Source organism: Barbus barbus (assembly GCF_936440315.1).
Source record: "Barbus barbus genome assembly, chromosome: 17".
NCBI lineage: Eukaryota > Metazoa > Chordata > Actinopteri > Cypriniformes > Cyprinidae > Barbus > Barbus barbus.
In genome coordinates this window covers 14438579-14462201 of record NC_136745.1, presented here as the reverse complement: position 1 = coordinate 14462201, position 23623 = coordinate 14438579, and the positions used below count along the sequence as shown (strand labels likewise).

The 23623-nt window shown below is 37.0% G+C and overlaps 1 protein-coding gene across 3 annotated transcripts in view; it reads left to right on the top strand.

The window, feature by feature from the left end:
• The window catches only part of LOC306883397 (PDZ and LIM domain protein 7-like), a 42045-nt gene extending 21370 nt beyond the window's left edge, over positions 1 to 20675 (top strand). For 2 of the 3 annotated variants that reach the window (XM_079438613.1, XM_079438614.1), the window contains exons 6-11: positions 10891 to 10952; positions 11465 to 11702; positions 13271 to 13451; positions 15584 to 15704; positions 17382 to 17497; positions 18763 to 20675. In XM_079438613.1, the coding sequence (XP_079294739.1) occupies positions 10891 to 10952; positions 11465 to 11702; positions 13271 to 13451; positions 15584 to 15704; positions 17382 to 17497; positions 18763 to 18849 (805 nt within the window). In that variant the 3' untranslated portion in view covers positions 18850 to 20675. Of the gene's footprint in view, positions 1 to 1688; positions 1706 to 2155; positions 2195 to 3546; positions 3702 to 5006; positions 5044 to 10890; positions 10953 to 11464; positions 11703 to 13270; positions 13452 to 15583; positions 15705 to 17381; positions 17498 to 18762 lie in introns of all 3 variants that reach the window. The other variant, XM_079438615.1, reaches the window with a different exon arrangement.
• Positions 20676 to 23623: the final 2948 nt, after the last annotated feature.

The following is a 23623-nucleotide window of genomic DNA, read 5'->3' as shown; positions in this document are numbered from 1 at the left end:
TGTTTATAGAGTCGAGACCCTCCCATAAAATCTGCTGAGCCCTCAAAGTGCCGTTACGGCCCCGGTGCTGAATTACTTAACAGCCTTACTTGGAAAGGCTCCTGTATGAATCCACCTTAACACAAGTTTCCTCACAAACAAATTGCATGAATGAGATGTTTTATTCAAATAGATGTCCTCTTTGTTTTATTCAAAAGGTGGAAAAACTAAGGCTTGAACTTCAGTTGGATTGTGGGAACATTTTCTGCTAAGAACCGGAGTAGAAAGCTCTGGAGTGTAGTGGAGGGAAGGAGACTGAATCAGAGCTCGGCTTCTGGAGTGTTGCGAGTGTGTTTGTGATCCAGAACTGTGTGTGTGTGTGATCTCCAGAGAACATGGAGACCTCAGTCACGTCAGCATTCTGAGCATGTTTACAGCACCGCACACCTACAAGCTTGTTTTTTACGACTGTTCACTGAGGGGCACTATTGCTTGCAGTGTTTGATGGAATGATACCAACAAAAATTGTTCAAATTAGAAGTATCATATTCTATTATATTTTTTGCGGAAATATTGGGTATCTGTGTGTGTTTGTGTGTGTGTGTATATATGAATATATTTTAAAGTGACATTATTATTGTCATGACAGCTGAATTTTTGGTGTCACATGATCCTTCAGAAATCATTCTAGTATGCTGATTTGGTGCTCAATTATTATTGGTCCTCAGTCATTGATATGGTTCTTCTTCTTCTTCTTCTTATTATTATTATTATTAATAATAATGATGAAAAATGTTTTTGCAAATTTTTTGTGAAAACTGATACTTGTTTGTATTCTCTGAATAGAAAACTCAAATGAACAGCAGTTATTTGAAATAGATTTTTGTTGTAACATTATAAATGTCTATACTGTCACTTGATCAAATTAATACATCTTTACTAAATAAAAAGTATGAATTTCTTTTTTTCTTTTTTGACACCTAACTTTGGAACTATTTTAATGCGGTTTTGCTGCTGGCAATTACAGAATAAATTACATTTGAAAATAAATTAAAATATGAAACCATTTTTTAAAAAGTAAATTATATCGTTTTCTTTTCTTTGAGCAGTGCTGTGGATATAGATATATTTTAATTTCCCAGGCCTAGACAGTTGTGTAAATTAATAAAATTTAAAACTCCATTACTTTTCATGATGTTTTCTAATAAATAGATTTTTCCTCTGTTTGCTCAACTTTAAAATATTGAATGAGACTTTGACTAGAAATCACAATCCCTGTAAAATGATTTTATCCAGTAGTCACAAATGACTGGAAAAATCATAAATCATTGGTCAAAATTTTTGGAAACGTGTATTTAGGATAATGTTGTTGTTTTTTTTTTGCTATGAAGTCAGCCTCAATGTCAGTTAGATCTAGTGGCTGTGATGTTTGGCTGTAGGTTCGGGGATGTTTTTAATAATAAAAGCACATTAAAAGAACAGAATAATTTAACTGATTTGATAGGAGGTATAGCTCATGTTTTCAAGTTCTCCGCTGTTACTTAAAGCACACTGTGATACTTTTCCCCACTAAAAACCCACAATTTGCTTTGTTTGTGTCTGCATCCTGTCTTTCTAAATGCTGTTTATTCTTTTCTGCATTTCTGCGTGATTTATTTCTAAACTATTTTCTCTCTTTCTCTTTTTTTATCTGCTTTGTCATTCTACAGATGGAAGTTCTTGACAAGTTAGTAATGCCTTTCCGTATTTCCCTCCTGCTCTGAGAAATGTGTGGAATTATTGTTTTTGGCTATCAAATCCCAGCCCTGTGGCTCTGCCTCTATCCGTTTTCATATGTTTTTTCCTAAATCAAATTGATCTTTCCCAATTCCCAAGCCTGCATTGTTGCAGCACTGGCTTTAGGAGACGGCAGATTTCTCACAACTAAGCTGCTGTCTCGCTCTGTTATTATTCTCTAAGGGTTTGTAAACGTACAGCTTTATTCCAGCGTTGATATTTCAGACCATAGTGGACAGCCTCCATTCACTCGGTCTAAAGCCAGGCTGCTTTAATAGACACTGTTGTGTTCTTTGTTCTGCTCCCACTCTTCCTCTCTATTGTTATTTGTGCTCCTCTTCCTTTTTTCTCCATCCTGTATTTTTTTTTTTCTGTCTTCCTTCACTCTCCCGTTCATTAGAGGAGAAGCCTTCTATGAGGAGTTGTACCCTGAGGGGAAGTAAGTGCTGAATGCTTGTGGCTCTAATGCACTTGCTGAAAGAACGTAGACCTGCTGCTGACCTCACTAATATACTCTTGCTTTCGACGACATCAGACCGTGTTTCATTGCTTTTTCACAGTAGTTGAACTGTATTGAAACGCGGCACTTTGGCTGGGTCGTTTGAAACTATTAGCAAATGTAGTCGTGCACTTCATTAGAGCATGAAGCAATGATGTGGAGCCTGAACTGAAATCACATTTCGTGGGTGTTTTGATTTATTATTTTGTTTGCATGTAGTTATGAATCTGATGTGTGAAAACAGGGTTTTCAACCTTTACAGACCCAGGGACCCTCACCAGACTCTCAGACCCCAGTAAAATAATAATAATATTATTGCTGCAATATTGTTAAATAACTTTGAGGACTGTTAACATTATTAATTTTATCATGAAATTACATAATGTAGTAATGATTGTATGTGTAATTACTGAATATTTTTTATTAATGCATTTAGCAGAAAGCGACTTTCAGTGGAGAAACATATCGTGATCGAGCCAACAATATGTAAATGTTTATTAGAAAGCTGGAAAGGAAACAAGCTAGAGCACCATTAACATTACATCATTAAATAATAAAAATGTATTAACTATTAAATAATTTAATTTATAAAATTAATAACATAATTACACAATTTACAAATAAATGGTAAATTAAATAACAAACATTGTTTATATACATTCATTTTTACTTTTTATTTATTTTAATTACTTTTAAAAAATATTTACTTTTGTACTTATTTGCTTTTTTTATTTATTAATCAAGTTAATGCAGTTACTTTTTGCTTTATTTAATAAAAATAATTATACATGTAATTTAATAAATTAATATTAATTGCATTAAAAAAAAATAATTAAGTGGAATAAAATGAGAAATCAAAGTACTATTAGAAAATATATAAAAATTATTTAAAAAATCCTCCCTGCAGGCCCTGGTTGAAAACCCTAGCGCTAAAACATCACCGTACAAAATCTGCAGTGCTAATCATAGTTTCTGCAACATAAAAAATATAGTTACTCTAATCTGTGATAGCTTGGTGTTGTAGCAACAATACCTGTAGCAAGTGTTGTACTTTGTCAGAAACTTTGGTTACCATGGTAAGATTTTGTAAGGGAATTCAATTCATGTACCCCATGTTTTTTTGTTTTTTGGATCCTCGTGTACTGCATATTCCCTCACTGTGTTTGGCATAATCGTCTCTTGCTGTGCTGCATGCATTACATGAAGCCATTTGCAGATACTTTTATTTTTTTCTGCGGTGTGCTGTGCTACTGTGGTGAATGAGAGAGGTCACGAAGGACTCATATCTCCAGGCATGGTCTGCGGGTGGAAAACATGGCCTGCTTCATCCCCAACGATCGCAGTAAGAAGAGACTGATCGAGGATACGGAGGATTGGCAGCCACGCACCGGCACCACCCAGTCTCGCTCTTTCCGAATCCTGGCCCAGCTCACAGGCACTGACTTCAGTAAGTCAGACACGTTCAGACAGCAGCCTGTCAGCGCCGTGTACTACTCTCAGAGCAGTTGTGTTTCTCATTTGGGGTTTTCAGCATAAGCTCATTTGTGTCAACGGGTTTCTTTGGAAAGATCATTTCTCAGAGTCAGTATTTTGTGAAGTAATGTGGAAAAAGACATTCCTAAGAAGGGGTGGGAGTTAGGACCAAAATCTTCAATCATGATGATAACTTTTCGTACTGTGGTATATCACAAGGTTGTACCAGAAATTCAACCAAAACTATTTATTTATTTATTTCCCCTGTAATTTACTTTATTTTGCTTTTTTTATTTTTATTTGTTTTTTAAACTAATCTAGTTAAACTAGTTATAACTTTTATAACTTTTGTCTCCTTTTATTTGAAACTTAATTTACACAAACCGAAAGAAGCTATTTTATTTTATTTTATTATACTATTTTTCTTTGTCTCCTTTTGAAAGAAACTGAAAGAAGCTTATTCATAATATAATGTAAAAAAAAAATATTTTTACTTGAGCTGAAATAATGAATGAGCTACATTCAAAGTCATTGTAAAATAGCTGGTTCACGCACAATTGTGAACTATACATTTTTTATGCTAAAATTATATTCATTATAATTTCATGCTAATGTTAGTTAATTGGATTAATGTTAATGTAGAAGTGACGCATTGCTAAGGATAATAAAAAACTACTTTGTGAAGTTGTCAAAATAATAGTTATTTTTCTACTTTGTCTCAGATTTTTTACAATTGCGTTGTGTATTTACTGTGGTATAAACCGGTCTTCCGGTTGATACATTTTTAGTGTCACAGTATATACAGTTGTAGCTCCCAGCCCTGCTCCTATAAGTTCCTTAAAATAACTCCCGCTCCTAAATCCCATCTTTACTTAGTGGCAGGGACTAATCTGAGTGTAGGAGGGCATGAAAGCTTGTCCTAGAGGACCCCAACTGCTGATCTGATATTGAGAGTGAGATCATAAAGAAGTGGGAAATGTCGTCTATCTATAGCTTAAAGGGTTATGGCTGAGATTTTCTCCTTTATGTGATCTAGAGCCCGAGTGGCTTTGATTTGCTCTCAAGTAAGTGGTAGGAAAGAGGTGTGCAGTCAACCATTGTTGCCGTACTGAACCTGTACATCTCATGGGATTGACTCTCATGTTTAAAGGTGATGGGGAGTCCCTTTAAAAGCAGCGGTCTTCAAGTGTTTTGTAGCGTTGTTCAGATATTGGCAGTGGATTTTATATTGTGTTTGTCTAATGGTTGGTCTGATCTGTATCTCTCCTGCTTCCCTCAGTGCAGGACCCGGATGATGAGAACATGAAAAGGTCCAGGTAAAGAACTGTGTGTACTTGCTAATGAAGTGGGGTTTGAAGCATTAAATGGCTGGCTCTGACCTTTTACCACCCTCATTACGAGATCACGGTGTTCAGCTCTCTGCGGAGAGACGCTGAAAATATGCTTTGATCCGCATTATGAGCCGTTGTCTGATCTGTGCATTTGCAGTATAGATTAATACACCGAGTGCTGTGTGCCTTATAATCAGAGCTTCACAGAATCATGCCCTCAGATTTCTGCAGAATATAAATGCCTTTCTTGCATAAAATACAGTTTCATCAATATAGTTTACACCGTGTCAGATACCAATTCAAATTCATTGATTTTTGATGCGAATGATGCCTCACATGAAGGACAAACGCAGGGTTTTTGGAGTTCCATAACCTTAGAGAAATCATCCCATAAGGCCACAAGGGCAGAGGAGTTATTAGATTTGAGAAGTTCAGCACTTTTTAAAAGTTTGGAGTCAGTAAGATTTTTGAAAGGAAATTAATACTTTGATTCAGGATGCCTTAAATTGATCAAAAGTGACAGAAGACGTTTATTATATTACATATAATTACTATTTTAAGAAATGCGGTTCTTTTCTTTTAAGAATTCTTTAAAAAAAAGAAGCAACACAACGCTGATAGCAATAAGTAATGTTACAGGAATAAATTTTGTTTTAAAATATATTAAAATAGTGGTTTTCTATTTTAAATAGTAATAATATTTAACAATATTACTGTTTTTACTGCGTTTTTGATCAAATAAATGCACCTTAGTGAATCTAAGAGACTTAAATATAAAAAAAACAGCCCCAAACATATGACTGGTAGTGAATAAGTGTTATAAAATAAAGTTGCTGCCTTCAAATGTGTATTTTAATTTTAAGCACAATGAATGTTTAAAGTTAAAATGAGAATTTTACAGCGTTGATACTTAAAACATTCTGCACATCTATGAAAGCAAAAGACACAGCCAAGTTGTGCCTTCGGAAATGCACTTTCCTATATTCCTACTTGATTTCATACCGAATCATTTCTTTCCACACCCTTAAAAAAGCATCTGTGTGCAAACGCCCTTAAAACTTTTAGATTGTGCTGCCAGTAAGCGTGTAGTACTCTCAGCTCAGAATCCATTTAGCAGGTTTTACATTAAAATCAAAACGTAAACGTGAGGAAAAAAAGTCTGCAGATTCTGTCTGGGCCTGGTTATCTAGAGACCCTGATTTATATTTTTCTGAATTCATCACTACTTGCATATGTTGCATCTTTTATTACTACTTCTTTCCATTCTGTTTTGCTGTTCTCTCAACCTCATATTCATTCCCTTCTTTTGTCTTTGTGTATGTGCTGGCATGTCTTTCTCTCCTTCTGTTTTGTCCTCACCGCTCTCCTAATTTCCTGTCCTCTTTGGTGCACTGAATGGCAGGGAAAAGTTCCTCTCTGAGATTCAGAGTCCCCGCTATGCCAGGCTGAGAGACTGGCATCACGAGAGATCCGCCCGTTCCCTCAACATCAAGTCCTGAACGCTGTGCCTCCCGGGCATCAGACGGCCGAGGTGGCTGACATACGGCCGCACTAGATACAAATGCACCACCGCGTGCCAGCTATGGGTGAACACTGACCCCAGCTATACCAGGACAAAAAAAAAATGGGGAATGGAGGGGAGGTTGTCAAGTTAATGAAAAAAAAAAAACTTAAAAAAAAAATGCAAGTTAAAAATAGCAAAAACAAATGTGAGAAGAAATACAGGCATAGTTGGAAAAACCATGCAAGCTGAGCCCTACAGTCAAGTTCCCGTTAGGAATATCTGAATGCTGTTGGTGTGACATAGTCTCTTTCAAGTGGTACGTTTCTACAAACTGAAAATCATGTTATTTTATTGTTATAATTTTTGTGGTTGTTCAGAGGCGTTATCCATCACGGGACTGTTGCTATTGCTCTTTCTTTCTTTCTGATTGTGTTGTGTAGACCCCCCCCCCCCCTCCTCCTTGTGATTTGTCTCAACTTTCTTTCTTCTTTATATTTCATTCTCTTTTTATCCTGACTGTAATTTAGCATAATTCACTATTATGATGTCATCTGATCGCACTTCCTCTGGATCTGTCTCCAATAAGATAAAAGATTCTGTTGACTCATGTCTCTGAGTACATAAAACATTGTGAAACATTCTGCTGTCCTCCTTTATTTTCTTCAAGCTATGCTTGTTCTCTTTTCTTCGTTTCAACATTTTTAGCATTTTATGCACTGCTGTTTCCTAGTTGTTTGGAGAAGTGATGGTAAAAATGATTAACCTTAGCCTATTTAATTCACCCCAGGCCAACTGGGAGTGGTTTAAACCTGGTTTAAATGTTTTTTTCAGCAGATAGATTATGGGTTTAGATCTTGCTAGTTAAGCTAACTCAATATTCTAAATATTACGTAAAATACTGTATTTCTTAAATGCATGGAACAGATTTATTTTGGTCAAATTCAAGTTGCTTCTGGATAAAATTCAGCACCATGCATTCTGGGATTTTCTTTTAGATTTCATCCAAAACAAGGTGAGAAACTCATGTAATTTTCAAGCCTACTGTTTGGAACAGACTTCCTGTTGTGGTTGTGCCTAAAAATATTGGCTAGGTGGGCAGCTCACCTGGATTTGGAACAGAACTGAGATGTTTTTCAGACTGGGATTTGTGCAAATAAGAGATTAATTAGACGTTGTTTGGAATTAGTATGCATTGATTCTAATTCTGTAAAATATTTCAGCTAGAGATTTAATCGTTCTGCATCTTGCTTTGCCCAGCTGGTATCATTTTAAAGCAGTGTTTGGCAATAAAAAAAACAAAAGACAGACTTGTTTGGCTTACTCTGTATAAATGAATGACATGTTTACACCGAGGGAACTTCAGGACATTAATTCTTTTTAGAAGCTAAACAGGAGGAACAACATGCACATATAATCACAAACACGCAGCTGGAAAACTCATGACTGTTATTCTTGTGTGATCTTGTAGTTATGATGAGGATATGCTTATTCATTTCATTCCTATGATGAAAAGCTCATAAATGCTACAATTATTTTTTATTTTTTTATTTTTTAAGAGCAGTATGTAAGGTGAAATGACACAGGTCAATCTCAACTCTGACTTCCAAGGGGGTCCCAAGATGACATAAAATAATTTAATATAAGAGAAAAAAAAAAAAGCATTAAAAGAAGCTAAACATATATTTTTAAAATAAGATTAAGCTTTTTTTTTTTTTTTTGAAAACCTTTGCAAAAATCGTTTAAATGAATAAAATCTTAAAACACTATGAGCATTTATTTTTATTTTTATATAAAGAATATATTTTTTGTTGTTCTTGTTATGCCAAATTGTAATAAAGAATGCCCAGTGGAAAAAAAAATAATAACAGCAAGTGCATTAAATGTAACATGTTTTTACTTACAATTAACCCTCTGGGCCCTGAGGGTGTTTTGGGGACCTGGAGAACTTTCGACATGCCCTGACATTTGTGCTTTTTTCAGTTGCTTATAAAAATATAAATGGCTAAAGTCTAATAACACTGTAAACAGCACAAACTGGGCTACAATGTTATGTTAGCAGCATTTATGTACATGATTGTGTTTTTGAGAAAACAACGTTTATGCGTGGTTAGTGAAAAACTAACATTTTGAAGTCACTCAAATAAGACCATAAAACACACACAGAACAACTGATCACAAGACTTTTGAGAACCAGATCTTGTAGGCTAGAATATTTACTTCACAATTATGTGAAAATCATCTTGTTTATTTGCTCACAGAAAACAATACATTGATTTAAATTTTTAAAGACATGTTTTGTGTTCGAAATCCAATATGCGAGGGAGTGGTAATGGGCTTGAATATTAAGTGGTTCTCACCTGAGAGACAAAGGGCCCTCCCCTAAAGGTGCTAATGGCCCATCAGTGTGACTGTGACTGAGGCAGGTAAGAGAGTGTGAGGAGACTGAAAAAATGGGGTTTTTAAATGATTTGTATTTTATTTACAACACAGTATAATCAAAACATACATAATGAAGGTCAAAGACACATTGTTGTGCACTGATCTAACCACAGAGATGTGAACAGACTTTGACTCGTTCCTGCAACAGATTCTGTTCAACAAGTGAAGCAAATAAATCATACCTGATATTTGCGTGTTATTTAAGTGTTTCTGCTACTTTCCATGGATTTCTTCTGATGTTAGTGCAGCGCTCTCAGAGGAAAACAGTTGGAAGAGACTGAAAGTCAGCAGGATTCATCATCTGTGGTGCAGGTGTCTGATTCAATAAAATACAAACAACCAAAAAAAGAGAAAAAACATTTGTGAGCATGTTTATATCAGGAGCATCTGTATATATATATATATATATATATATATATATATATATATATATATATATATATATGTGTGTTTTGTAGTCATAGACTCATTCATGCTTTGTATTATCGTAAAAAAAAACATTTTATATCTGAGAAACTAATTATTATTGTTTAGCACGTTATTAAAATCTATTTTTGAACAGTGTAACTTAGGCTATTAATAATAAACATGTTCTAAACATGCTTAGACTCGTGGCATTCATCATGTTACAATGTACTCTCATATTACTTTTATTGTTTTATACTCGCGCCGTAAGAAATTTAAATACAATGAATTGCCCATCATATTCACAATGTTTTACTGGATTTCAAAAACATTTTAGTCAGGAATTATAGTCATCCTGAACATCATGTATGATTTTATAGTATAAAAGATATGATTCTGCAGTCATAGACTCTGTACTATAAAAGGATATACTTCGTACTATAAAACATATATTTTATATCTGAGAACTAATTGTTATCGTTTAGCACGTTATTAAAATATATTTGTGAACAGATTATTAATAGTAAACATGGTCTAAACATTCTTAGATGCGTAGCATTCATCGTGTTGTAGTTTGGGAACAACCCATCTAGTAATGTGTTCAAGTTTATGTCACAATAACACGTTAACTAATGCAGAAAATAAAATAAACATTACTTACTCATCAGATCGATTTTGAGGGAAATCCAGCCTTTACTCAGCGCGTCTTCTTCCAGAAAGTAACAGTATAGCAGCGATGAACTCCTCACTGACACTGACGCTTTGTTTATGCTTCGCGCGCGCGGGTCACGTGGTTATTTGCATGTGAACGCGAGGGGGCGGGATCTCATTAAAAATAATGAGTTAGACGGGACAGACTGGACATCGTGTTGGTTTCATACGGATTACTTCATCACAGAATATTTGTTTTCGATATGATTCGATATTACTTCATTTGAAAGAAGACACTTCAAGCTTTCTATAGAGATAACTCTCATGTTTCTGTGTTGAGTATTCGCTGAGTTACACTTCATTTTAGTGACGCATTTCTGAAAACAGATCGCGGAGACGGAGAAGACCGAGAGCGCATGCTGTTTGTTTTCTTTATTCTTCAAAAGCACAAAGTTTAGTTGTTATTATGAGTGAATACAAATAAAAGAAGACCCCTTACAGATTCGAATGGTGTATTGCTCTTATCTGAACGATCAAACATGGCAGAGTAATTCAAGCTCTTTTCTGCCTTATCAGGAAAATCTGCCCCAAAACGCGTATTCGCGTTTGTCGGGCTCAGAGGGTTAAAGCAAAAAACATCCCACACCCATCCATTTTAATTTGCATATAAATACATGGCGTGAAGTAGTTTTAATCTCATCTCTTTGTTCAGGAGTGTACTTTCCATCCAGGATGTAGATGTCAGAGGTTGTGTTGTGTAGCTTAATAACATTTTCATTGGCTAAAGCTGTTTTATCAAGGCATGTGTACTGAGGGAAATTTTCTTTCTACAGTCACGGAGTAACTCCCTGTCCTGCCAAGTCCAAGCCAGAAGACCAACCTGATGAAGTTCAAGGTAAGTACTCTCAGAACAGACAGAATAGATTGACTCTCACAGTACACACTTACTCACGGCCCAGATTCGCTCCCACAGGGAGGATTTAACTCCCATAAAACACAGACTTGTTCACGGAGCGGCCCGGCTGGCTCAGACAGGCCTGTTGTTAATGGGGAAAAGTAAGACATAAGTGGCACTGATGTGTTTATAGTCTCAGATGATAATATGAGTCAATTATCACTCTCTTGAGATGTGGTTTATATAAGCTGAATTAAACCATGAGCCAGTCCTAATGCTATCCTCTCATGGTGTTAGCAGCATCTCGATAGATGTCTTTGTGTTATAAGTTGGTCCCTGGATAAAAGCAAGCCTTTTTAGACTACAACTGTACTCTTTTTAATAGCAGCCCATAAATGTACACACTCGAAACAGGTCTCTGTTGGCCCATAGTGAAGAAGTGCTGAAAAAAATATATGTATTGAGTTTCATTGTCCTTTTTTTTTTTTTTTTTTTTTTTTTTTTTTTTTTAGCGGCAGCTAAAGCACCAACGAATTCTGGTCCAGCCTGCCGGCCACCATGGGTGACGGATCCCGGTTTCGCAGACCGTTACCATCCAGACAAGACCACCACGGTGGTGACGCAGCATCAGAAACCGGTCCAGCCCACTCCCATGCAGAACCGTAGCTCCATCATGCAGGCAGCACAGCAGAACCCCGCCGACTCCAGCGGCTGCACCCCGCTCTGCACCGCGTGCAACAAGATCATTAGGTACTGCTGGAACTCTACCGCCTCTGGAGTCAGACTTAAAATTTGCAGTTAAAGGAATAGAGTAAATTGTCAGCAAATGTTGATTTCTGGGTGAACTCTCTCAATACCTCTGTTGCGACCCTGTTTAGGGCCAGCATAAGAAAGCTGTTCTAAAGGCAACAAATACCACAGTGGCCAGAGCAAAAAGTTAAGGTTTTATTGTACGGGTAAAAGAATGTAACCAAAAATAGGAAAACAGCAAAAAAAAAAAAATTTAAACATAAATCATAAATAAGCATGGGTGAGTTAACTAATTTAAACTGCAACTTACTCGAGTAAAGAGAACTTCCTATCTCCCGAGGCAGAAAAACGCAGCAAAAGTACCTATGCTTTCTATGTACTCTATGGTAACTAAACAAGCAATCACTCGCCATCCTAAACAAAAGAGAATAAGGAAAAACAAGACCAAAAGCAAACACAAAAACAGAGTTCCCAGGGCAAGCCACCACTGAAGTGCCACCAGCAGCTCTTAAATAGGCAGACGCCCCATCCAATTAGCAGCTGCACTCAGGAAACAAAACAAAAAGAGAGAGAACAGGGGCTCGTAACAACATCCAAGATGAGTTTGTTTCTTCAGCAGAACATATTTGGAGAAATTTAGCATTACATCACTTACTCGCCAATGGATTCTATGCAGTGAATGGGTGCCGTCAGAATGAGAGTCCAAACAGCTGAAAAATACATCACAATAATCCCCACAGTCCCAGTCCATCAGTTAACATCTTGTGAATTTAAAAGCTGTGAGTTTGTTAGAAACAAATCCATCCAGAAATGTTTAAACTTTAAGCCATTGCTTCCAACTAAAATATAAGTTTGCTGTCTATCATATTGCTTTCTCCTGTGAAAAAGTGTTATCGTCTGAATAAAGATAGAAATATGTGCAAATCGAAACCATTTAAAAACCGTTCTAAAGAGTTAATCATGTTTGAATGATTTGTTTATAACAAACACAGCTTTTCACCTCGAAAGACGTAGTTGATGGACTGGAATTGTGTGGATTACTTGTGGATTATTTTGTTTTTATCAGCTGTTTGGACTTTCATTCTGACAGCACCCATTCACTGCAGAGGATCCATTGATGAGTAAGTGATTTAATATAACATTTCTACAAATCTGTTCCGATTAAGAAATAATTGAAGACATTTTAAGCAAATCGTTTCAGTCATTTTTGGGTGAACTATTCCTTTCGAAATCCCAAAGCTAACCATTGCAGATAGCCCAAAACTTACTTACAGAACTGAGAGAAAACATGGGGAGGGAAAAAAGGTTGTGTCAAACTTTGTAAGGCAGCAGTATTTCTTAAAATGCGCCAAGCACAGAAATAGCGCCATGTCCTTGGGCTTTTTGCCATGGAGAATCAATACAGAATGGATTAGGTTTTTACGTCTGACCTACTATTTCCATTAGAATGGCTTTTGCACACTGAACACTTAAGAGTGCTAAACCTAGCTGTTGATGCCCCAGCTGACCCTTTCAGTTAAGTGCAAAAGCTTTTGTTGTAAGGCTGTGTTTGTGTGTCTGTGTTCTAGGGGACGCTATGTGGTGGCGCTTGGTCGTTCCTGGCACCCAGAGGAGTTCACGTGCTGTCAGTGTAAAAGTGTGTTGGATGAGGGGGGATTCTTTGAGGAAAAAGGATCCATTTACTGCACCAAGTGCTACGACAACCGTTATTCACCCAACTGTGCCAAATGCAAGAAGAAGATAACTGGGGTAACTGTATTGCCTACTGTTCTGCAACACAACTACACAATGCAGTTAATGATCGATTCAAAATGAGTGGTGGAAAAGTTTATAAAATCATTAAGGATGCTGGCATAATTTTTTGATACACTACTGTTACAATGTTTGGGGTCAGTACAAATTTAATGTAATTGTTTCTGGCTCCCAGGTGTCTTTTATACTGGTAAGGAGCTGAGATTAGGAGCACTCTCTTAAAGGGTTTTAGCTTGCTACCTGTTTAAAAGATAACCTGTCCACAGAAGCAATCAATCAATCAGATTCCAAACTCTCAACCATGGCCAAGACCAAAGAGCTGTCCAAGGAGGTCAGGGACAAGATTATAGACCTACACAAGGCTGGAATGGGCTACAAGACCATCACCAAGCAGCTTGGTGAGAAGGTGACAACAGTTGGTGTGATTATTCGCAAATGGAAGAAACACAAAATAACTGTCCCTCAGACTGGGGCTCCATGCAGCCAGAACTACACGGGAGGATCTTGTCAATGATCTCAAGGCAGCTGGGACCATAGTAACCAAGAAAACAATTGGTAACACTACGCCGTGAAGGACTGAAATCCTGCAGCGCCCGCAAGGTCCCCCTGCTCAAGAAAGCACATGTACATGCCCGTCTGAAGTTTGAAGGAGAACTGGGTGAAAGTGTTGTGGTCAGATGAGACCAAATTCGAGCTCTTTGGCATCAACTCAACTCGCCGTGTTTGGAGGAGGAGGAATGCTGCCTATGACCCCAAGAACGCCATCCCCACCGTCAAACATCGAGGTGGAAACATTATGCTTTGGGGGTGTTTTTCTACTAAGTGGACATGACTAGGGCTGAGCGATATATCGCATGTGATATGCACGCGCATCTGGTCAGTAAAGCCGGTTCCTTGATTAGCGGTAAATCTCCATCACCTGCTTTCAAATGTAGCGGCATTTAATACACAGAGCCGTAGTTCACCGATAATGAATGCGATATTGTGTAGCTTGTCAAAGGCGATTCATCTGCTATAATGAAAGCGATATTGCGTAGCGTGTTAGTGAACTACGGCTCTGTGTATTAAATGCCGCTACATTTAAAAGCAGGTGATGGAGATTTACCGCTTATCACGGAACCGGCTTTACTGGCATTTCGCATGAGATCTATCGCCCAGCCCTAGACAGGACAACTGCACCGCATCAACGGGACAATGGACGGGACCATTTACCATCAGGGCCAGGGCATTGAAGCCAGCCATCTCAGGAGGGACAAAATCCCTACTGAGATGTGTGCAAACCTGGTGGCCAACTACAAGAAACGTCTGACCTCTGTGATTACCAACAAGGGTTTTTCCACCAAGTACTAAGTCATGTTTTGCGAAGGGGTCAAATACTTATTTGACTCATTAAAGTGCAAATCAATTTATAACTTTTTTGAAATGTGTTTTTCTGTTTTTTCGTTATTTTGTCTCTCACTGTTAAAAGAAACCTACCATTAAAATTGTAGACTGATCATTTCTACAAAATCAGCAGGGGATGAAATTATTTTTTCCCCCACTGTATATGATATATGAATTTAACGTACACACACGCGCGTTTGTTTTTGTGAATTGTGGGGACATTCCATAGGTGTAATGGCTTTTATATTCTACAAACCGTGTTTTCTATCACCCTACACCTAAACGTACCCCTTACAGGAAACTGTGAATTTTTACTTTCTCAAATCTCATTCTGTATGATTTATAAGCCTTTTGAAATATGGGTACATGGGGAAATGTCTTCATAAGTCACCTTCTCCTTGTAATACCTATGTCATACCCATGTCATTATACAAATTTGTGTCCTCATGTCACAGAAACACACACACAGACACGCGCGCACACACACACATACATTTATTTATTTATTTATATATATCGTGTTAGTGAACTATTAGACAGACAATGTAAGGTAATTTTACGACAGTATAATATGAAATTCCGTCAAAATAACCTCAAATCAAACAAAAGCTGAATATTGATTCTGATAGTATTTAGTGTGTAAAGTGTGTGAGTGAGAGTTTAAAGGTGAAAGTGGACTGATTTTCAAAGTGTAAATTCATAGATGGCGTGCACAGCTCCCTCACACCCCTTTGTCCTCTCCGCAGGAAATCATGCACGCCCTGAAGATGACCTACCACGTACAGTGCTTCCTGTGTGCTGCCTGCAAAATGCCCATCAGGAACGAGGCCTTCTACATGGAGGAGGGAGAGCCCTACTGTGAGAGAGGTGAGCGACCGCGGCCCCTCTCGCACGCCTGAACGCTCATCTTATCGACAGCCCCTGCCAAGAGCCGAGTGCGGGCTCCTGCGGTGTTTAATCATTCAAATGCTGCCACTTCACTTTAGACGTCAAACCTGCTCCATACCGGCCCTGCACATTGATTAGGAGCTTTGCTGAGAACTTTTATGCATGAGAATCTACTTTAAATGCGCTATTAGTAGAGAGTGTTTTGGTGCTTAATGAAACCATTAATACTGTTCTTTTTCTTTTCTTTTTTGTTTTTTGTTTATTTAAATTAGATTGAAATCAAAAGACAGATTCAAACTCATTTTGATTATATAAGCACCCCACCTCAAAGTCCACTTTTTACTAACCTGTTTAACACTTATATTTATAGGAATGATAAGAAATACAATTTAATAAGGCATCGAGAACATTGCAAGCCTGCTTTGAGCATGCATTTTATGACAACTATCACAAGAAATTTAGGGGTAGGAGGAGTGGGAAACATTTGGATTCAAACCTGTTGTGTCATTAATTTATTATTATATAAGAATTATAAGAGATACATTTTAAACAATGATTGTAAGGCATCGGAAACATTGCAAGACTGCTTTAAACTCAAACATTTTTATTTATTTAACTTAACTTTTTTTATTTATGGGAATAGTGAGGTTTATGACAGAGAATTATTGGAAGGAGGAGTGGGAAGCATTGGATTTTTGCTAACATTTTTATTTTATTTTATTACTAGTGAGAATTATAACAAGAAATTATTAGGAGGAGTGGGAAACGTTAAATTGAAACCTGTTTTGCCAGTGTTTATTGTTTTTATTTCGGCCGCTTTCATTTAATGGACAAGTGAGCTTTAGAAAAGGAAATTATTTGGGAAGTGGAATGGGAAGCAGTGTCAGGAGTTTGTGTGCTACCCACTAGGCCACGGCTCTTACAGCAATTCTTTTTTGTATCTTTTGACACTTTTGTAAGACCAGTTATTCAGAGGTTAGCAAACAGGTGGGAGAAGGGGCTCTGAAACATTGTGGGTTGGATTAAATTGATTTGAATTCAATCATGAAATTTGCCAAGTTAAGCTGTGCTCATTCATTCATTTCGTTTCCTGAGTGGTAAAAAGTTGTTAAATTCAGCCACCTTCCGTGTTTAATTTATATTTATGCAGTGCAGTTAATCACATTGTCACATTTGTTGGGCCCCTAATCTTACATAAACAGACATTAAGCTATCTGAAGGGAATGCATGTCTTTATTATGTAAATAGGCTTGCATTGCAGTTCCGGTGCTTTACAGCCTTAAAGAGTTTTGGTCTTGTGTCAGCAGCAAGTGGGCAGCTGTTTCTGTTAGAAATGAAGAGCTAGTGTTGATAAAATAGCTGCAGTCTCAGCACCTTAAAAGGATTGTGCTCTAAACTACTTGCCTTGCGTACGGAACGTAAAGCTTGCCACTTTTAAGTTTTCCGTAATGGGTAAAACTGGGGCAATCCATGTAGGAATCTGGACCAGTGTCTGTTATCACACACTGAGCATGTGAGGGCTGAGAAAATATAATCCCTTTTTTCTTTTTCCTTCCGATAACACCTTTCTTTCTTGTCTCGTTCTCTGCATTTCTGACCAAGCATTTCCTTGGTGTCTTAATAGGCCCTTTTTGGTTGGTTTGTTTTTCTCTGCAGACTATGAAAAGATGTTTGGTACCAAATGCCATGGCTGTGACTTCAAGATTGATGCAGGAGACCGTTTCCTTGAGGCGCTGGGCTACAGCTGGCATGACACTTGCTTTGTCTGTGCCGTAAGTCATTTTGATGCATTGGGACCTGTCCCGAAACTCAATCTTAAACTTTCTGCATCACACAACACTATCAAGTAATAGTACCCTAGCCCCTGAGAACCTAGACACTTCCCTTGAAAATTCATGCATTGGGCATGTTTGCATGCACTGGATTAATGTCTTTTAATTAATGTGGTTCACAGCTTTTAGAATATTCTTCTTTCTTATTCATAATCCAGATAAACTAAGACATCCGTTTTATTTTCTCTTATGGAAATGCTGGATATGCGCTTGCCATTTATTTCATTTTTTAGGAATTTAAGCAGTTCATTAATTTTCATTCATGCCCCTCGTAGCAGCACACAAGAACACAATAAATAGCAATATTGTGTGGGACTTTTACTCGCCTGTCTACTGATTTAAATTCACTTCTTTAATCTTTGTCTCCAAAAATGGGGTTCTTTGAGAGCTTGGCAGTCTGTGTCAGATAGCAATTACTTTCATTTTGACATGCACTGACATTAACAGTGAATATACCCCATAAATTATATTCACATGACAAATTAATACAGGCATTCATTCAAGGCTTGTGTTGGTAATATTTAATATTTTTTTTTGTTTTTGAAAGTCTTATGCTCACTAAGGCTGCATGTATTTGATTAGAAATACAATAAAAACACTAATATTGTTGAGTATTATTATGGTTTAAAATAACTGTTTTTCTATTTTAATATATTTTAAAATGTCATTTATTCATGTGATGACAAAGCTGAGTTTTCAGCAGCCATTACTCCAGTCTTTAGTGTTACTTTAAGAAGAGTTGCTGCCTCATATTTTTGTGGAAACAGTGATACTTTTTTCAGGCTTGTTTAATGAAGAGAAATTTCAAAAGAACGGCATTTATTCAAAATGGAAATATAACTTCAAATATATAATAAAAAAAAAAACATAAATGTCATTAGTGTCACTCAATTCCTTGCATTTCGTTCAAAAAATAAAAATTTACAGACTCCAAACGGATTATGAGTTTAATCAGATTAAAGACCCCCACGTTTATTCATTTAGTAGACATTTTTATCCAAATCTACTAGAAATAATAAAGTCTCATCCTGCACTCCAAACTTGTATCCGATTATAAATGCTCTCTGGAATGCTTATGTTTCTCCCCCTAATATTATTGGCTTCTAGCAAATAATGAATCACAGCTGTATAAAAGCGCTGCTGAACAGTCATGATTGAATAAGAGTTTGATTCTACTGTTTAATCCTCTTTTTTCATCTCCTCAGATCTGTCAAATCAATCTGGAGGGGAAGACGTTCTATTCAAAGAAGGACAAGCCACTATGTAAAAGTCACACTTTCTCTCCGGTGTGAGGCTCCGCTGTTCGTCAAGGAGGGGCCGGAACGGAGACTGGGGGGTCTATAGCTATGCCAAACAAGACCAATACTTTACTTGAAGCCTGTAACATATGGCTGACTGACAGAGTGATTGATACAGTAGCTCCGCTGGCTTTCACCGGCTGTTATAGCAGCTTCGATCAGCATTTACTAAGTATGTGTCATTCAGCAAAGCACAGACCTGAATTTTTGGTACCTTGATACAGTAAGCCGACAGACTGGCCTCAGTTTTGCTGTGTTACGATGCCAGTCATTCAACTGGAAACAGCTTGTGAACTGTTACAACCACCGATGCCAGATGTTGGAATGGATAACAAGGTATTTGGATGAAGTATTTTAGCTGTCCCTCCTCATCCCACTCCACCTCCAAAAGCACACCTGCAGTATTCGTCAATCCAATGAACATGGTATGCTCTTATACTGCCCCGTTTATCTTCACTTTTTAGATATTCATATTCATTAATTTTGAATCTGAGTGAATCTCACAAAACATGTCATGTTCACATTACACCGCATTTTATATTGCATAAAGAATATGGCTTAACCATATGTAAGAATTAATTTTTTTGTGACAATTTCTCTTGACAGCTGAGCACATTTTCCTTCCAAATGCATTCTAATTACTCTAATGAAAAAATAAAACCGTTGTACTGCCTTTATGCTGATTTGAATACAGTACAATTATAATATATAGAATAAAAAATATAAAACAAAAAAAGTTAAAACACTATTAAAGAGAATTATAAAAAATTAAATGTGATTAGCATGAAAATATTGTCACACTGAAAATATTCTTCATTTAGTTTTGTTGTAAAATGTGACTTTTTGGGAGTTTTGCTCATCTCATCTGCACTTGGATGTATATTTATCATCCAAAATTCGACCCACTCTTGTCACAAATAAGGACAAAGCATTTTCCATGTAATGAGTGAAGCAATCTAGTTGTACTCCAATCCATTTTGTAGGCTAAAGCATTGAGCATGTGATCTACTCAGACAGGATCTTAAAGTGGCCCCTCAATCCTCTAGATGCTGTGCAGCCTACTTTTTTGTTCTGCCTGATTTGCTGTGCCAGGGTACTTAAGGTAATGGCAAACCACAGAGGAATAAAACGCCCCTGGCAGCTACACTGAAATACATTAGCACTGATTGCATGCGTTTCATCCTGACCCATGGCTTCAATACTAAATACGCCACATTCATCTGTTCTAATCAGACAGGTAGTTCTAATTAAGGAAAGGCCTGTGATACCATAAAAATGCTTTGCGTTAGTGCAAATGGATCTTGCAATATTATATGGCCAGATTCACTTATTGCTTGATGTGTTATTTAAAGCTCTGTGGCCATTTTGGTGGTTTCCGCAAGCTAGTGAGCAAAGCGCATGTGTGCCAAAGGTTTTGAGCAATCCTGATTGTGGGTATCACCGATATATGCATAATCTTATGGCGTTTCCAAACATAATGGCTCTTCTTCAGAGACTACATACCAGATGCTTCCCAGAACATCATTACCTTATCGCAATCTCCTGCACTCTAATCGGAAGAAATGCAACACTCCAATATCCTGCTCTTAGAAAGCTATATATATTTGAGCCAACAGCTCAATTTTTGTACTTTTTGTATTGACAGCGTGTTATGTATCAACTATCAAGTGCCTCTTTTATAGCTTTGCAGCCTTTAACTATTGTGTGTTTCATTCAGAATGGTAAACTGCTGTATTCTTGTGCATATTATAGAGAGGTTTTCTATGTCAGATGAAATTGTGCTAGAGACATTTAGTCAATAAATCACCTGCAGTCATGTTGTTGTGTGCTGACTTACTGAATCATACGTATGGTGGAGAAATTGGGTTATTCCCAAGGCTACTAATTGGATCCAAATGTAAAATGTGTCATGATGAAATATTGTAGATGCTGCGAGCACAAATCACTCAACTCTCTTTTAACAATATATAATTTATTTACATCCATTTTAGGTTCAATTACTATACATACCTTTTCTGAAATTTCATAGAGAGATATATACATAAGGCCAAGTAAATACTTGAAAGCACTTAGAAACGAATTTCCAAAATTCTACCCACAAATCCATACCATTGTCCAAAAAGTACAGAAAACCTTCTGCGGAAGAGGGCTTCCTATTACCACAAACTCATCGACGACAATTTACATTGACGAGAAAAAAGAAAAGTAACTTTACCAAAAAAAGAAAAAATAATAGAAAAGAATTGTACAATTGCATAAGCGCTGTGGCATGTAATAAATACAGCATTTTGACTTGCAGAAAGGCAAGGAACATTGAATTAAGAAATCGAATTGAACATTCACAGGTACACAATTCTACGGTTTTCAGTTAAAGAAAGTCAGTGGAAAGAAATAGCACACTTGCACATTCATTTACACGGAACCGCTATGAATGAGGCTGACAAAATGTACAGTCATAAAGAGAGATCGGTGGTTCGTTTAGTGAATATCATGGCATCTGCTTTATTCAGTGTTACAAGCTGACTTTGTGAGCTCAGAACGACAGGCTGTCGGAAAGATTTTTATGTCAGTGAAAAAGAACAATATTGATGAGAAATTCATTACGCACTCAGTAATGTTTAGAAATGCGTAACGTGTCCGTTTCAACTGAACTGTTTCTAAACCTGAGTGTTAGGAATTTAACAATTTTGCACCAAATCCTTGTCTAAATAGTCTGACAGAAGTAGCATTTACTGGCGCATTGGTTTTCTCATGACGTAGTGTTGAGGATTGATTACCCATAAACCAACAGCCTCAGGACAAAAACAAAACGACGGTGTACAAACTTATGGCGAAAACAGTCTAAACCGCAAACACTGCAGAAAGAATGAACCCAGTGCTATATAACCAATGAACAGTAGGCAAACACTTCACAGGTTATACTTTGACAAATGTTACGTCAGTTGTTTTGTCTTTTTTGGCTTATTAAAATATCATTTACAATTACTTTACAAAGTGCTGTATTAAATATTTAAATTGTTTTATCAGTGAAATGCTCAAAATGAACAAGTTTGCACAAGTCATAAGATCTTGAAAGAAAAATAATGCATGTTGAATTTAGGAACGTGTTACTTGTACTCCAAAAAAAATGTAATCACAATCGGCATAGATATGAAAGAAATGCTCCAGATGGCTCGTATACTTTGGTTGCGCAGAGATGCGTCACATGAAAAGTACTTATCTACAAGACATGATGACTTTTGTAGATTAAAAACAAAGAAATGAAAATAGCATACTGGTTAATTGTTTAACAAAAATCACCAAGTGAAACCTTAAGGAAACATATGGTAAAAAAGCATGAAAAAAACCCACACTGTGTGCACAATTTGGCCATTAACTTGAGTTCTCTGTCAGCTGAGTGAAACAGGCCTGTGTATTTCCACTTGCTGTGAAGAGAACGTGCAGGACTCCTCCAATCATCTCCAGATGTGGCCGTCATTACTGGTCGAGATGAAAGTGGCCAATTTGTGATCCAGTTTCTCACAAATCATCCTTCATTTGGAATGAAATATTATCACATTCAAACACACACAAAAAAATGATCTGACAATCTTCAAACTGTAATGCACATTCATGGCGCCAAACACAGGGCTGAGACGTGTTGCCGTTCTACATGGTGTTACAGTTATGCAGAAACAAAGCACACGTGGTGGAGGAATTTAGAAAAAGACAACAGCTGCTGAGTGTCGATGAAGTGTTCTTGGATGGAACATTTGCTTTTTGCGGGGTGATGAAAATATTCTCTCTCCTACGACTAAGAAATTGCCCTGAAGCCAAAATGGCTTTCAGAGAAACATAGACTCATTAAATATGAAGGAGAATAGCATTGAAACATTTGGTAGTATTGCATTTTGTGTTTATAAAATAAGAAAACCTTTCCAACGGGGAACTTTTTTTTCTTCTTCTCCTTCATAAACGAGGAATTCTATGGACTCAGATGAGAATTCTAGTCTCAAAAGGGTTCCATTGACAAACCGGTCATGGAAAAACGCTTTGAAGAACGTCTGACCCCTTTTCTGAAAAGTCCAATGTTTTTCAAAACAGCTAGGAAAACGTTTGAGGTCCTTGATCACCCATCCTTCAGCAGCTAAACATCCACAGAATCCTGTGCTTATTTACTGATTATCCACCCGGATCATAATATATATCATTGCATTGAGGTGAATTTTGGACTTTATGGCTTCATGAACACACACATTAAGTGCACAGGGGCAGAGGAACAAGTGATGGCTCTCACCAAAAACGCTTTACTTCCTTAAAGTTTTTTCGACCTGAAATTTAGCAAACGCTCTAAAATTTTAAATGCTTTGTGAGGTAAGAAACGTGTCGGCCAAAGGAAATTGTCATCGATATGCGTGTTTGCATATTGCTAAATGGTACACATTTACAAAATGCATGTCTCAAATCTGAATTAGCTTGCAAAATATTCACCTTACCTACATAGTGTACGTTTTCCGCTTGATATCTTTCAAACCGATTCGTTTTAGTTTCCAGTCTGATATTAATATATCAATGTGCCTAACACAAATGTGGTTAGAAAGTACATATTGGTCAGTGATTGAGGGCAGGACCAGAATCATAGAATCTGCGATTTTCTATACACCATTATTTTCTAAACAAATGGATTTTTGTTCTGAGAAAGGGGCATTAGTCTCAGTCACAGTACATCTAAAAGCCCTGCCAGGTTCCTCCTGAGCCTGGTCTTGTTTTCTTTTTTTTTTCTTTTATT